The sequence below is a fragment of the Saccoglossus kowalevskii genome, chromosome 4 (genome assembly GCF_978046115.1).
Source record: "Saccoglossus kowalevskii chromosome 4, keSacKowa6.1, whole genome shotgun sequence".
Classification (NCBI taxonomy): domain Eukaryota; kingdom Metazoa; phylum Hemichordata; class Enteropneusta; family Harrimaniidae; genus Saccoglossus; species Saccoglossus kowalevskii.
In genome coordinates, this window is record NC_140644.1 from 25,996,506 (window position 1) to 26,013,385 (window position 16,880).

Here is a 16,880-nt window from a genome sequence, read left to right on the forward strand (position 1 = left end):
AGTTGCAAGGCCTGCAATCCAGCATCTCTATACAGAAGACCAGTTGACAGTTGCAAGGCATGCAATCAAGCATCTCTGTACAGTAAAACAGTTGACAGTTGCAAGGCCTGCAATCTAGCATCTCTGTACAGAAGACCAGGTGACAGTTGCACGGCCTGCAATCCAGCATCTCTGTACAGAAGACCAGTTGAGAGTGACATGGTTTGCAATCTAGCACAAGCTAATCACCTGATAGTGTTGTGTGGAGTCATAAAAGAAAGAAAGTTATTTGGAATACCAATATTATTTTCGGGTATAATTTTCATTTAGATTCTCCTAAAGCCTACTATTATGTGAACAAGTTTGTAGAATTGTCTGGACTATTGAGAGCGCTTTTCATTTTTTCATCATATTATTTTTATTAGCAATATGATTCATGATACTTTTATAAGATTGAAAAATGTTGCTGATAGCATGAATCATATTTCTGATTGGAGGCAAAATAAATCAAAACAACTATAATCTAGGTATCGGGGGAATTAGGTTACATTCTATATATTTCATTTGGAAGATGGCAGTATCTTAGCAACCAGCAACATGTGAATTTAAGTATGTTGCTTGTTTAGAATGTACCGGTGTAAAGAAGCAAGGTTGATTAAACACATATGCAATCTGCTAGATAATGTCAGATCAAATTATCTGTGAAGATCTGTGTCTTGAACTACAAGACAGATATAACCTTTCAATCAACACTGACGACAACTTTTTTCATTTTTCGAAAAATGTTTTCCATATTTTTTCATGAATTTTATTTAAGACCTTGCTAATTCAAGAAGTTGCCAATTTGTAGTTATACCGATTTGGTGAAAAACTAACAAAGAATTTGGAGAAAAATGTATAAAAATAATGCACTTTCATTGTGGCGACAAAAATTACGATGTTAAAAGGGTTAGTGTGTTAATTAATCTTACATTTTAGTCAGATATTAAATATAAATTTGAGGTCAAGAAAAATATTATTCTATTTAGCAATCTGCCAAAATATATTTGTCTCTGACAACTTGTAAAATTGTTTGTTTTCAGGTAAGAAGTAAAATAAAAAACAGGCAGCCTCTTGTCTGAGATAGCTCTGCTTTAGCAATGCACATTTCAATTAGAGAATTGAAAATATCATCACAAAATGAACAAATCTGAGAGAGCAACGTAACAGGAAAATCAGAGTCCATGTTACCATGGAAACAAGTTTGGTACCCCCTCTCTTAGTCATTTATTTGATGTAACTATTTGAGGAGCATAATATCAAGAATATGTAGTGCCTTTATAGTTTCCTGTCACCAAACGCAGTAATTGCTGACACGAATTTACGGTTCACGCAAATGCACATTTCCAATCGATCTACTTCTGTCTTTAGAAGAAGTGTTGCAGCGCAGTGTTTTATTTCACACGTCAGGAAAGAAACAATCAAAACTAATAGCGGTATCGTGTTTTTTGTCCCACGAATGCACAAAGCAGTAATAAAGTGAACGCTAGAAACACAGAATACATGTTTTACTTAACTACCCATTCATCTTTGTCGGAGACACAGTTCAGTGGTTAGATTTATAGAATGCTGGAAGCTCAAGAGAGTATGTTTTTTTATCTCGCATTTCTCTTAATTGTATGAGCTACATGTGATATATTTGTGTTCCTATTTTTAACATTAATGATACATACTGTGTTGCTAGTGTTATAATTTGACCCGAATGTTTTTGACCTAACAGATATCTTTTGATTGGAAGTAAAATTATGTCAACTATGAATATTCATTTTGTAGTACTATTGGTGTGATCCACTAATATCAATTTTGACAATTAAATCATTTTTCCATCTTATGATATTTCAATTGTATTCATCAAATGATTGTTGAACACTGGTCAGACACCATTTTGTTTAATTAAGAATGATTCACAATGCAAATTATTAGCTAATTTTGTATTCAAAATTATTCATGATTTCAACAGAAACATTCCTAGTGGCAGATTTGAATTCTTACAGCATATTGTAATAATATATATTGTTTAAAGAATGAGTACAACAGTGATTCAAATCATACAATGCATGACAGTTATCAACAACAAGTAGTACATGATTGGAATAAAGTTTTTATCTATGTCTAGAGAAATTGCTTAGAAATCACATCTTACCATTTGAATGCCAGAATTTATCACAATTTTCTATATTTGTTTTTATAATGTCAGTGATATAATTTTTATTAAAAAAAATAGACATAATATCCTATTGGCTACAGTTCTACAAAATATTGAAAGGTGTTATAGGTTGTCTTTGGCATTCAAAAAGGTAATTTGCATATGAAATTAAAAATAACTGTCAGTGAGTTGAGTGAAGTTATGGTTTCTAACCTTCACATCATTATGACAGCTATGCAGAGGACAAACAATGCACTTAAAGTATAACATTGGCATAAATTGAAACGATAGATTGATGAATTGTTGTCAATGAATAACAAAGTAGGTTCACAATCTACACTATCAGTAATTAAAGCTAAATTGAACATTTGCCAAAGAGGTTTTCACAGCATGTCCTTGTCTACTGATTGCTATGGCAACTAAGTTCTAGGAAAGTTTTGATCACTTGCAGGTGTTTCTAAGAAGATTATTTTTCTAATCTTCCCATGGCAGTTATATGCACACAAGTACAATTGAGTTTCTTTTTTATCAGCAAGACACTAATTTTAAAAATGATTGAAATATGCTCTTACTATCACTTGACAGAGGAAGAGCAGAATTTATCACCTAGCAACCAAGTATGCCTACTGGGAAATTTTTAAATTTATTAAATTTATGCTTGTGGTGGAAGTTATTAGGATTAAAGAGTTTTTTTTTAAAAAAATGAGAAAATAAGATATTTATTAACTTGGTTCTTTACTTACAATCTTAGCGTCTTCTTCTACTTCTTCTGAGAAGCGTACACGAGATGGATTATTCTTTAATTTCAGTTTTTTAGAAATGCTGAGAAGTGATGATTTCCTTCCACTGTTTCTATCCATTGAAGGCTGAGCCACCGTTAGGAAGATGACATCAGGACACGACCTTATAAGGAGATGACAAAAAAAAAAACAATGAATGCTTAATGCAATGAACACTATATATTTATTCCCAAATTGTGAATTTTTATGTATTTTCTATATATTTGTATTTTGGACAAAATAAAAAATAAACACACCAAATATTTTACACACGTTGTACATTGCATGCAACCTAAATCAAACTCCATATAGAGATCTAAATTGTTATAAATGATATAACCTTTAAAGACCAGGTTCCCACTATGACCTTGCCCAGTACCCAACACAGGTAGACTAGTAGAACATCCACACATTGAATGCTAATAGCTGACTTTGTCTGATATCAAATAATGACATCTATTCATACCGGATTACGTCTAATTCCTTCCTCAAACTGCTTTCCCAAGCTTAATAAATAATATTCTACTTTCATATTGGTTTAAATAATTAACTTTTCTGTTGTATACGACAAAATATTACAAATTATGTTGAATTTTAAAGCAGTAGAAAGATGAATAATTTGGCAATCTATAGTTTGTATAATGCAGCAATTAGGATAATTGTCCATATGAAGAAGGTTAGGGGGTATGTGTCCATATGAAGATGGTTAGGGGTATGTGTCCATATGAAGATGGTTAGGGAGTACATGTATGTGTTCATATGAAGATGGTTAGAAGGTATATGTTCATATGAAAATGGTTAGAAGGTGTGTCCATATGAAAAGAGTTAGGGGGTATATGTCCATATGAAGATGGCTAGGGGTATGTGTCCATATGAAGATGGTTAGGGAGTATGTGTTCATATGAAGATGGTTAGAAGGTATGTGATCATATGAAGATGGTTAGGGGGTATGTGACCATATGAAGAGGGTTCGAGGGTGTGTGACCATATGAAGATGGTTAGGGGTATGTGTCCATATGAAGATGGTTAGGGGGTGTGTGACCATATGAAGATGGTTAGGGGGTATGTGTCCATATGAAGATGGTTAGGGGGTATGTGACCATATGAAGATGGTTAGGGGGTAAGTGTCCATATGAAGATGGTTAGGGGGTATGTGAACATATGAAGAGGGTTAGAGGGTATGCGACCATATGAAGATGGTTAGGGGGTATGTGACCATATGAAGATGGTTAGGGGGTATGTGACCATATGAGGAGTGTTAGAGGGTATGTGATCATATGAAGATGGTTAGGGAGTATGTGTCCATATAAAGATGGTTAGGGGGTATGTGACCATATAAAGATGGTTAGGGGGTATGTGACCATATGAAGAGGGTTAGAGGGTATGTGACCATATGAAGATGGTTAGGGGTATGTGTCCATATGAAGATGGTTAGGGGGTATGTGTCCATATGAACATGGTTAGAAGGTATGTGTCCGCATGAAGATGGTTAGGGAGTATGTGTCCATATGAAGATGGTTAGGGGTATGTGTCCATATGAACATGGTTAGGGGTATGTGTCCATATGAAGACGGTTAGGAGGTATGTGACCATATGAAGATGGTTAGGGGGTATGTGTCTACATGAAGATGATTAGGGAGTATGTGACCATATAAAGATGGTTAGGGAGTATGTGTCCATATGAAGATGGTTAGGGGGTATGTGACCATATGAAGATGGTTAGGGGTATGTGATCATATGAAGATGGTTAGGGAGTATGTGTCCATATAAAGATGGTTAGGGGGTATGTGACCATATAAAGATGGTTAGGGGGTATGTGACCATATGAAGAGGGTTAGAGGGTATGTGACCATATGAAGATGGTTAGGGGTATGTGTCCATATGAAGATGGTTAGGGGGTATGTGTCCATATGAACATGGTTAGAAGGTATGTGTCCGCATGAAGATGGTTAGGGAGTATGTGTCCATATGAAGATGGTGAGGGGTATGTGTCCATATGAACATGGTTAGGGGTATGTGTCCATATGAAGACGGTTAGGAGGTATGTGACCATATGAAGATGGTTAGGGGGTATGTGTCTACATGAAGATGATTAGGGAGTATGTGACCATATAAAGATGGTTAGGGAGTATGTGTCCATATGAAGATGGTTAGGGGGTATGTGACCATATGAAGATGGTTAGGGGTATGTGACCATATGAAGATGGTTAGTGGGGTATGTGATCATATGAAGATGGTTAGGGAGTATGTGACCATATGAAGATGGTTAGGGGTATGTGACCATATGAAGATGGTTAGGGGGTATGTGATCATATGAAGATGGTTAGGGAGTATGTGACCATATGAAGATGGTTAGGGGTATGTGTCCATATGAAGATGGTTAGGCGGTATGTGTCCATATGAAGATGGTTAGGGGGGTATGTGATCATATGAAGATGGTTAGGGAGTATGTGACCATATAAAGATGGTTAGGGGGTATGTGTCCATATGAAGATGGTTAGGGGGTATGTGTCCATATGAAGATGGTTAGGGGTATGTGACCATATGAAGATGGTTAGGGGGTATGTGATCATATGAAGATGGTTAGGGAGTATGTGACCATATGAAGATGGTTAGGGGGTATGTGTCCATATGAAGATGGTTAGGCGGTATGTGTCCATATGAAGATAGTTAGGGGGGTATGTGATCATATGAAGATGGTTAGGGAGTATGTGACCATATAAAGATGGTTAGGGGGTATGTGTCCATATGAAGATGGTTAGGGGGTATGTGTCCATATGAAGATGGTTAGGGGTATGTGACCATATGAAGATGGTTAGGGGGTATGTGATCATATGAAGATGGTTAGGGAGTATGTGACCATATGAAGATGATTAGGGGGTATGTGACCATATGAAGATGGTTAGGGGGTATGTGACCATATGAAGATGGTTAGAAGGTATGTGTCCATATGAAGAGGTTTAGAGGGTATGTGTCCATATGAAGAATGTTATGAGACATGTGTTTATATGAAAAGAGTTAGGGGTATACACATTACTAGTCATGCTAAGGCTACATGTCAGGATACATGTATTCCAGACTTATTTGTGCACTGGGTGATTCAATTTTATTAACTGTGTGATTCAGAAGGGGGTTTAATTCACTACATTAGGTTATTAGGGACATTGTGCATCATGGACATAATTTCTCATTGCCATATATGTTTAATATTTAATGGAAAAAAATTATGCAGGTATATTTTTTGGCAAGAAGACAAAAGTTAACTTTTGTGTTCAAAATATTAAATTAGGAAAAGTCCCACATATTGTCGCTTGATCTATTACACAAATTCAAACTGTGAGGGAAATGAAGGGTGGCATACATATGGAATTTGGGATGGAAAGTTATGCCGTAGGTACATGTTGATTCACAAACAGTATTTTGAAACCATTGATTGATTTTATTATTATTATTACTGTTACATTTTAAGTGTAAGGTTCAGACATGTGATCACAATCTAACATTCAATTTCTCATCCACTTTCCACAGAGCTGTGAGACACCATGCTGTCGACTAAAACTCAATCTCCCTCGGGAGGCAGTACCATGGCAAATTTTGTTTGTTTTATACATTGTATATACTCCATCAGAACCTAGTTTAGGGGCATAAAAATATTCAAGTTAAACATGGTTACTGGATAGGATGCCAATATGCTCACCTGTCGCTACCATTACCAAGCGTTGAAACTTACCTGACTTTGTTTATGACATATTCCCGGTTGAGTTTTTTCACATCTTCATTATTTATTCGAAGGATTTCATCACCAGAAAATAATTTACCATCACATGGACCTCCTAGAATTGTAAAATTTATGGTGTCACTTTTTGTACATTTTTTTTTCCTTCATATTTTTCAATAAATTTTTTGGTTATTTTTGAACTAAATGGGTATAATTTTTTAACTGGCTGTAGGTCTAGATTAAACTCAATTAATAACGAGCGTTTCTGACTATTTTTACCTTCTGTAACTGATCTAACGATAACAGGCTTCTCACTGCCGGCAACAAAACCAAATCCCAAAACAGAATCCCTCATCAATTTTACTTGTCTTTCCACTAAAAACAGCTCTTCGTCTTCCCTGGGATCGTCAAGAGTTGATGTGCAGTCTACATGGCTGCAAACAAACAAAATAAGACACTGTTATTGATATGATCAAAGAAGACATTTGAGCACAAGATTTATGGCAATTCTTTAACAAGCAGCCTGTCGGCTGAGATAGCTCCGTTCTTAGAAATGCACATTTCAATTAAAGAACTGAAGATATCATTAGAAAATGAACAATATGTATAGTATCAGAGCAATCAGACAAGCTGTTTTTAACAAGAATTCGAAAATATCACTTTTTACCTAAAATGACAAAAATATTCATCAAAATTAGAGACAATTGAAGATATCATCATGAAATGAACAAATCTGAGAGAGGTTTACCTGAGGTACCTATATGTATAATATCAAAGCAATTGGACTTGCAGTTTTTAACAAGAAGTTGAAAATATCACTTTTTACCAAAAATGACAAAAATATTCATCAAAATTAGAGAATTGAAGATATCATCACGAAATGAACAAATCTGAGAGAGGACTACCCCAAGAGACTATGTTATAAATATGAAATCATTTGGTTTAACGGTTTTAAAGAAGAAGACAAAAATGTAAAAAGTTGACAACAGACTACAGACAACGGAAAATCACTCATATGATAAGCTCCGCTCGACAAAGTCGACAGCGGAGCTAAAAACCAGAACTACCGGTACCAATAGATAATGGGTTTCAAAATACCAGAAAGACATAATCATAATAACATGTATTTCAATTGAACTACCAGAGTAAGACTTTGTAAATGTCCCAGGCCGTCAAGAGATAAATGGTGATCACATTTTCTTGTAATAGGTACTAATACATGTATGTATAGTAAATATTGCTAGAGATGTATCAAATGATGATTACCCAGGATTATTATTAACAACCTTACACCACATGAGGTGTCGTTGCCAGTCACCATAATATATTAACACGTTAACAGCTAGAATTTAAAAGATGCATAATCTTCTTGAAAACGCTTGGATACAATTATTAAGCATTTGATTTTTTACTTATAATTAATTAAATTCAGGTTCCACGTCAATTGACAAGTGTTATCCATCACACCAAAAAATAAAAAACAATCTCAAAAAGCTGTCATTTAAATATAATCAATAATAGTTTGTCGGGTTCTGAATCCATCGCAGTGGATGTCAAGACATGTTCACATGTTTTATTATTAAAAGGTTAGTGACCCATTTTACAAAATAACATAATAAATGTTGTTTTTAATTAAAATGAATTCATATATCTAGCAAAAACAATGTCAGTGACACTATATTATTTTAATATCTTTCATTGGAAAATTCTTCACAAAAAAAGATTTTCTAATGAAAAAAAATCATCTCGTGCATTTCTGATGCACCTCACAATGATCAAAATACAACTTAGTCAATAAATGGCAATGTTTCAGATTTTGATCAATATAACTCACTGACAGCTTTACATTCGAATTTGCTTTTTGGCCAAGGTACTCAAAATTAAAACGGCTTTCAACTACGTTTTGCCTACAATACAACTTCATACATGTAGTTTCAGCTGTAAATTATTAATCTAACTTTATTGGAGGAAATAGCAAAGTTACTTTAGTACCATGCTTTAAATAAAACACAACAAAGTTGCTCAGCGCCATCCTTTTGAAGGAATACACATTTTGATGCACCTTGCTGTTCTTTATACTGTTTTTGACATCACAAGTAATTTACATAAGATACAAAAAAACATCCCATATGTAAATACTGAAATTTTCAGTTTAACTTAAGTGTAAATGCAGCCAGGTGGTTAGGAAAATATGTAATTTCATTGAACAAAACACAACTTAATTGAACATGATCAAGATAATTTTATGCAAATTAAAAGACTGAGGTTGGTGTAACCATGAGATAAAACTTGATGACACATGAAACAACACCGATGATCATTTCCTCGTTCATATTTATTTATGAAAACAATAATACTCTCCAGAAGAGAAGCAAGATGGTCAATATCCAATGTCTTTAATATATGCCGCAAATCGATCATTTGCAAAATACACCCAGTGAGATAAGCTATTTAATAGCTGCAGAAAATGTGATTAAAGAATACGGCTTTTAATGAAATACTTTAAATCCATTTTGAAATAATAACACTTCAAACAACTAATGGATGTTGCTCCAAGATTACATTTTCAGAGAGTATTTATCAAGACCGATAGTTTAAAGAGGCAATATTGAACTTCATATTAAATCGTATGATTGATACAGCAGCAGTTGCAGCATACTTGGGCAGTATGAATTTGAGATAAAAATTTGAGAAAAATTTGAGATTTTTGTCAAACAGAATGGCTGACAGTTAACAATCATGGATAAACATTTGTTGATGTGCTAAAACACAATTGTCTGTGAACCAAGTTTGGATCTACCTTGGCAGCAAGAATTTGAGATATATGCAGAATTGGACAAAAATAGATGAAAACTCCAGATTTTAGGTATTAAACCAAATTGCAGACTTTTGTCAAACAAAATGGCTGACAGATAACAATGATGGATTGGATTGTTACACAAATCAAATTTCGTTGCTGTGCTAGAACATAATTGTTCATGAACAAAGTTTTGTATCTAATTGGATTGTGTGAATTTGAGATATAAACCACAAAAATTCAACTTTCATCTTTGCGAAATAATATACTGCCTCTGTACCAAATCTGAACAAACTTAGTAATTGTTATCCCAAAGTATAAGTAAAAAATGAACAAAAATAAAGATTTTTTTTATCAACAAGTCATTGAAAATGTCCCCGTTAAATTTTTGAAAGTTCTCTTTGTGCTTGTCGTATTAAAGCAGAGGGATTGTTGCGAGCGTGTCCTTGAAACTTGAGTTCCAAGTGGCGCATACAAGAGATTGTAAAACACGTGTTCCGTGTAGTAGTAATATGGCCAAAAATAAAAACAGCCGTTATTTGACCATCTTTGATCTGATTATGAAACACACTGATATGTATGATGTATGTGCCAAATACGAATGAAAATGGTACATAAATTGTGGAAATATAGTAGTAAGGCCAAAAAGTCGGATGGCTGTCAATCGGCCATCCTTGACCAGATTTTGAAACAAATTGTCATCCTAACATGTATAAAGTACATGTATGTGCCAAATTTGAATGAAAACTGACAGAGCACGTCCAAGATACCGCATAAAAAACCCAAAACAGGATGCCTGCCAGTTGACCATCTTTAATCCAATTGCGAAATAAATCGTCATGGACATGTATCCTAACATGTATAATCTATGTACCAAGTTTGAATGACAACTGACAAAGCATGTCCAGAATACAACATTTTCAAAAAAACAAGATGGCTGCCAGTCGGCCATTTTTAATCGTATCGCTAAACCACTGCATATGCATATGTCCCACATAAGGTACTAGGCACATGCAAAGAATGAACAGAATCGGCCCACAGAATTCTGAAATATGACTCTGGACAGACTGACGCATAGACACATGGACAGACGAACAGACTCAGGAACTCACGGATGATCGGGGACATGTATCCTAACACGTATGATCTATGTACTAAATTTGAATGAAAACTGACAAAGCATGTCCAAAATACGACATTTTCAACAAAAAAAAGATGGCTGCCAGATGGCCATCTTTGATCCAATTGTGAAATAAATCGTCATGGACATGTATCCTAACATGTATAATCTATGTACCAAGTTTGAATGAAAACTGACAAAGCATGTCCAAAATACAACATTTTCAAAAAACAAGATGGCTGCCAGTCGGCTATTTTGAATCGAATCGCTAAACCACTGCATGTGCATATGTCCCACATAAAGTACTAGGCACATGCAAAGAATGAACAGAATCGGTCCAAGGGATTCTGAGATATGACTCCAGACGGACGCACAGACGCATGGAGACCGAATCATAAGTCCCAGTTTTCGGACTTCGTCCGAACGGGGACTAATAAAATGGCCACCAGTCAGCCAATTTTGAAAAAAATCTGGAAAATAATTGATGTGCCTCAGTATGCTAACAGATGAATCAGACAGCATGACTTGAAGATAATGCTCCACACATAAAATGTATTTTAAGGTCAAATATCTAAGACAAGCATTTCAGAAGGAATAATTATTGTTAAATGTAGCGACTAATTACACTACCCTTTGAACTAACTTTTGAAATCCACCTGTTGAATTTTTGTGTGCATCTTTCGAAAAAAAAAAATCCTTGTTGTTTTTAATAAAATAAACAAATTCTTTTTGGCTTAAAGATTTGATGAAAGTTGTTAAAAAATATAGAAAACTTTAATTTATTTTGTGAAAAGTGAGGAAAGTTGACCCTGACATTCAAATAGCAGCAATAGCAGCACATGTAAGAATATTAGAAATTGCCATCCTCCAACTCATGTTGAAAAAAACACACACTGCCACTTGAATGTAACTAAAGTTGACATATGAGAATGCAGGAAATGAGTGCAGGTGCAAAGCCACAATAGAGAGTAATTGGAATAGTACTTATACTAGCAGCTAAGAACAGACAACACTTATCCAAGCTTTCAACTACTGATTATTAAGTATTGAGGAGTCCCTGAATGGCTCGGTTTTAGCTTTCATTGTAAATTACTCTTCATCCTCTTTACGTCCCTCAGAACACACAGTGGTGTATATTGTTTTTATAATCTAAAAATGAAACTCCCATGGTGCATTGTGGTTTTCTCATGGCACATTGTGGTTTCCTTTGATGCATTGTGGTACTCCCATGGTGCATTGTGGTACTCCCATGGTGCATTGTAGTACTCCTGTGGTGCATTGTGGTACTCCCATGATGCATTGTGGTACTCCCATGGTACATTGTGGTACTCCCATGGTACATTGTGGTACTCCCATGGTGCATTGTGGTACTCCCTTGGTGCATTGTGGTACTCCCTTGGTGCATTGTGGTACTCCCATGGTGCATTGTGGTACTACCATGGTGCACTGTTGTGCTCCTAATGGTGCATTGTGGTACTCCCATGGTGCATTGTGGTGCTCCCATGGTGCATTGTGGTGCTCCCATGGTGCATTGTGGTACTCCCATGGTACATTGTGGTACTCCCATGGTACATTGTGGTACTCCCATGGTGCATTGTGGTACTCCCATGGTGCATTGTGGTACTCCCATGGTACATTGTGGTACTCCCATGGTACATTGTGGTACTCCCATGGTGCATTGTGGTACTACCATGGTGCACTGTTGTGCTCCTAATGGTGCATTGTGGTACTCCCATGGTGCATTGTGGTACTCCCTTGGTACATTGTGGTACTCCCATGGTGCATTGTGGTACTCCCTTGGTGCATTGTGGTACTCCCATGTTGCATTGTGGTACTCCCATGGTGCATTGTGGTACTACCATGGTGCACTGTTGTGCTCCCAATGGTGCATTGTGGTACTCCCATAAGGCATTGTGGTACTACCATGGTGCACTGTTGTACTCCTAATGGTGCATTGTGGTACTCCCATGTTGCATTGTGGTACTCCCTTGGTGCATTGTGGTACTCCCTTGGTGCATTGTGGTACTCCCATGGTGCATTGTGGTACTACCATGGTGCACTGTTGTGCTCCTAATGGTGCATTGTGGTACTCCCATGGTGCATTGTGGTACTCCCTTGGTACATTGTGGTACTCCCATGGTGCATTGTGGTACTCCCTTGGTGCATTGTGGTACTCCCATGTTGCATTGTGGTACTCCCATGGTGCATTGTGGTACTACCATGGTGCACTGTTGTGCTCCCAATGGTGCATTGTGGTACTCCCATAAGGCATTGTGGTACTACCATGGTGCACTGTTGTACTCCTAATGGTGCATTGTGGTACTCCCATTAAAAAAGGTATTTGTAAAAATACAGAGTTTTAGTAGTTTGCCTTATGCTAATAACTATCTGTAGAATGTGTTCTCATGTGAAAACTCTTACATGTCCACCTCCAGTCTACTCACTGTATTTATCAAATTTAAGACAATAGTTTAACAATGATTATTGTATTTATTCTATTAGAAGTACATCTCCAATAAAGGCACACATAAGCCAAAAAATGAATTTAATTTATGCTGGATCGTTAAAATTTGAATTATTTTGACCATTCACACTTCCCTGTGTGTATGGTATGTGATACTAATGGATGTAAGTACATACAGTGCTAGTAATGTCATCAGTATTTTTTTTTTTTAAAAGAAAGATGTGCAAATGACCAGTGAGGTACATCATGGGAGTACCAGTACATGTATGTCAGTGAAGATATCTTAAAATTTACATATACAGGTATAGTTTCATTCTTTTTCAATCAAAATACCATGCACATTAAAATAATTAAAGGACACTGATTCAAAAAAATGAAATGTTATCTCACTGCAATAATGATACCTGGCATCAATTGAGAGCAACTGATGGTATAGTCAGCATCAGTAATTCATTTGATAAATTATATTCGTTCTACTTTTCATTATTTACAAAAAAAAGTGTGAAGGACAGTAATTATAAAGCAATTTGCTGAAGCACAAGATTTTTTGTGCTTAAATTCAGCAAATTCAAGTCATCTTGATTTTATCTAATCATACATAAATACTACATTACTTTACATTATACATTTATAACATTGGTTGAAAAAAAACCTTAGTTTATTAATGACCCAATCACATTAGTACATTCGCAGACATTATCCATTCAGTACCACTGAAAATTAGATGTTTCTTTTTGGTATAAAAAATGCAAATATGCAATAAATATTTCATAGCTTTATAATTGGTGAGTCTGTGATCTTTACGAGCTGCAATGAACACTTATCTGTCACTTGTAAATTATGTGCTGATGAAGTGATATAAATGATATACCATCACCGAAAAATAACATTGCCCCAAGCATAAAACGTCCTGTGTTGCTATATACGTGGGTAATAACATCTAGGATTTGTTTCTCTAGGATCGCCATGGGACAGGATATATATTACCAGAATTAAATACAAACAATGTTGTGTAACTGTCGCTTTGAGATATAATTAATCATGGAAGCTAAATGGTACTTTATTTTGAGAAAGAAGGAAATGTGAAAACGATTGCCATGAATATCTTTGCGGCAAACGAAAGTGAGATGATTCAGCTTTGCGTATACCGCTTGACTGGACATGGGCGCTAATGCGGTTGACTTCGGTACTTAATACAGAATAATTTTCTATAAGGCATTGAAGAATTTTCCAGTCACTGCTAATACATGTTGATTGAGTCATGAGAAACGTAGAAAAAATTACGACTATCAGTATTTACCCCACTGGATAATTTGTTTACTTCTTAACCCTTGTGATTGTATGAGCTATTCCTTGATGAGTACTTACTTAAGAAAATAGGGTTTTCCAGTTTTATCCAGTGCACACTCCCATCCGAAAGGCAGGGCTTCTTTACATGTCCAGTTCACTGATGGAGGTAGCCAACGAGTTATCTTATCATTGTGGCTGTGAAATAAAAAGAGAAAAAAAACATTTCATATTAAATACCTCGTCTTTAAATAGTTATTTTACAATAACATATGGTTGACCTTTTGTTAACGTCTGTGTCGTTCATCGATATCAATTTGGGAAAGTATCCATTACAGGAAACAAATAAATCATGACACAAAATGTAAATAAAGCTACTTTTAGAAAATGTGTTACTGTACACTTTGAAGGTAAAAAAAAAAAGTTTCTTGTCAATTAGTTTTTCCAAAATTGATGTTTGCATTTTATTTTAAAATTGTTATTTTAGTTTAGTTTGTTATGTGATGTACACATATTCATCAGACATGCATAATGACCAGCAATGTTATGATTTTTGTCTGAATTTGAAAACACCGGCCTCCAATTTTTGCTCTAAATTGGGTAAATGTTTCTGTTATTTTCACTGAATTCAATTTAAAATTTTTGACCAAACAGACAGAATGTGACATTTCTTTTAGTGATCAGACTATAAATGAAACTATTTTATGAATGGTGCCTGAATTTGACTTTGGCTAAATTAGCTGCACCCATGTTCAAGCCACGATTAGCCAGCTAAGGTATCTATATTGTATAATTTTTTTGCACAGGAAACTATTAACCAACTAAAATACACCATGAAAGTAAACCTATATTCATCTAGTCCATCAGAATACTGCAAGATCATGACCACATTGAAAGTCAAATAGATCATTAGGAAGAGTCAAGTGAGACAGCATCCGCTGATTCATTATATGTCCCTTTGGTCTGTCTCCATCTATAAGGGCCATCAAACTCGATAGATCAATAAAACAAGCAGCCTCTCAGCTGAGATAGCTCCGCTGTTAGCAAGGCACATTTCAATTAAAGAACAGAAGATATCATTAGAAAATGAACAATATGTATAGTATCAAGCAATGGGACTTGCTGTTTTCAACAAGAATTCAAAAATATCACTTTTTACGAAAAATTATAAAAATATTCACCAAAATTAGAGAATTAAAGATATCATTACAAAATGAACAAATCTGAGAGAGGTCCACATGTAGTACCTGTAAATGTAATATAAATGCAATCGGACTTGCGTTTTTTAACAAGAAGTCGAAAATATCACTTTTCACCAAAAATGACAAAAATATTCACCAAAATTAGAGAATTAAAGATATCATTACAAAATGAACAAATCTGAGAGAGGTCCACATGTAGTACCTATATATGTAATATCAAAGCAATTGGACTTGCGGTTTTTAACAAGAAATTGAAAATATCACTTTTTACTAAAAATGACAAAAATATTCACCAAAATTAGAGAATTGAAGATATCATTACAAAATGAAGAAATCTGAGAGAGGTCCAAATGTAGTACCAATATATGTAATATCAAAGCAATTGGACAGTTTTTAACCAGAAGTCGAAAATATCACTTTTTACCAAAAATGACAAAAATATTCACCAAAATTAGAGAATTAAAGATATCATTACAAAATGAACAAATCTGAGAGAGGTCCACATGTAGTACCTATATATGTATTATCAAAGCAATTGCCCTTGCAGTTTTTAACCAGAAGTCGAAAATATCACTTTTTACCAAAAATATTCACCAAAATTAGAGAATTAAAGATATCATTACAAAATGAACAAATCTGAGAGAGGTCCACATGTAGTACCTATATATGTATTATCAAAGCAATTGCACTTGCGGTTTTTAACAAGAAGTCGAAAATATCACTTTTCACTAAAAATGACAAAAATATTCACAAAAATTAGAGAATTAAAGATATCATTACAAAATGAACAAATCTGAGAGAGGTCCACATGTAGTACCTATATATGTAATATCAAAGCAATTGGACTTGCAGTTTTTAACAAGAAGTCGAAAATATCACTTTTCACCAAAAATGACAAAAATATTCACCAAAATTAGAGAATTAAAGATATCATTACAAAATGAACAAATCTGAGAGAGGTCCACATGTAGTACCTATATATGTATTATCAAAGCAATTGCCCTTGCAGTTTTTAACCAGAAGTCGAAAATATCACTTTTTACCAAAAATATTCACCAAAATTAGAGAATTAAAGATATCATTACAAAATGAACAAATCTGAGAGAGGTCCACATGTAGTACCTATATATGTATTATCAAAGCAATTGCACTTGCGGTTTTTAACAAGAAGTCGAAAATATCACTTTTCACTAAAAATGACAAAAATATTCACAAAAATTAGAGAATTAAAGATATCATTACAAAATGAACAAATCTGAGAGAGGTCCACATGTAGTACCTATATATGTAATATCAAAGCAATTGGACTTGCAGTTTTTAACAAGAAGTCGAAAATATCACTTTTCACC

General features: G+C 34.8%; 1 protein-coding gene across 1 annotated transcript in view; it reads right to left on the reverse strand.

The window, feature by feature from the left end:
* Window positions 1-16,880, reverse strand: part of LOC102806711 (uncharacterized) — a 109,810-nt gene that overhangs the window by 37,412 nt on the left and 55,518 nt on the right. The window contains exons 2-5 of the mRNA XM_085498353.1: window positions 14,411-14,527; window positions 6,941-7,095; window positions 6,674-6,776; window positions 2,908-3,067 (exon numbers count right to left, since the gene is read on the reverse strand). Coding sequence (XP_085354479.1) covers window positions 2,908-3,067; window positions 6,674-6,776; window positions 6,941-7,095; window positions 14,411-14,527 — 535 coding nt within the window. The remainder of the gene's footprint in view (window positions 1-2,907; window positions 3,068-6,673; window positions 6,777-6,940; window positions 7,096-14,410; window positions 14,528-16,880) is intronic.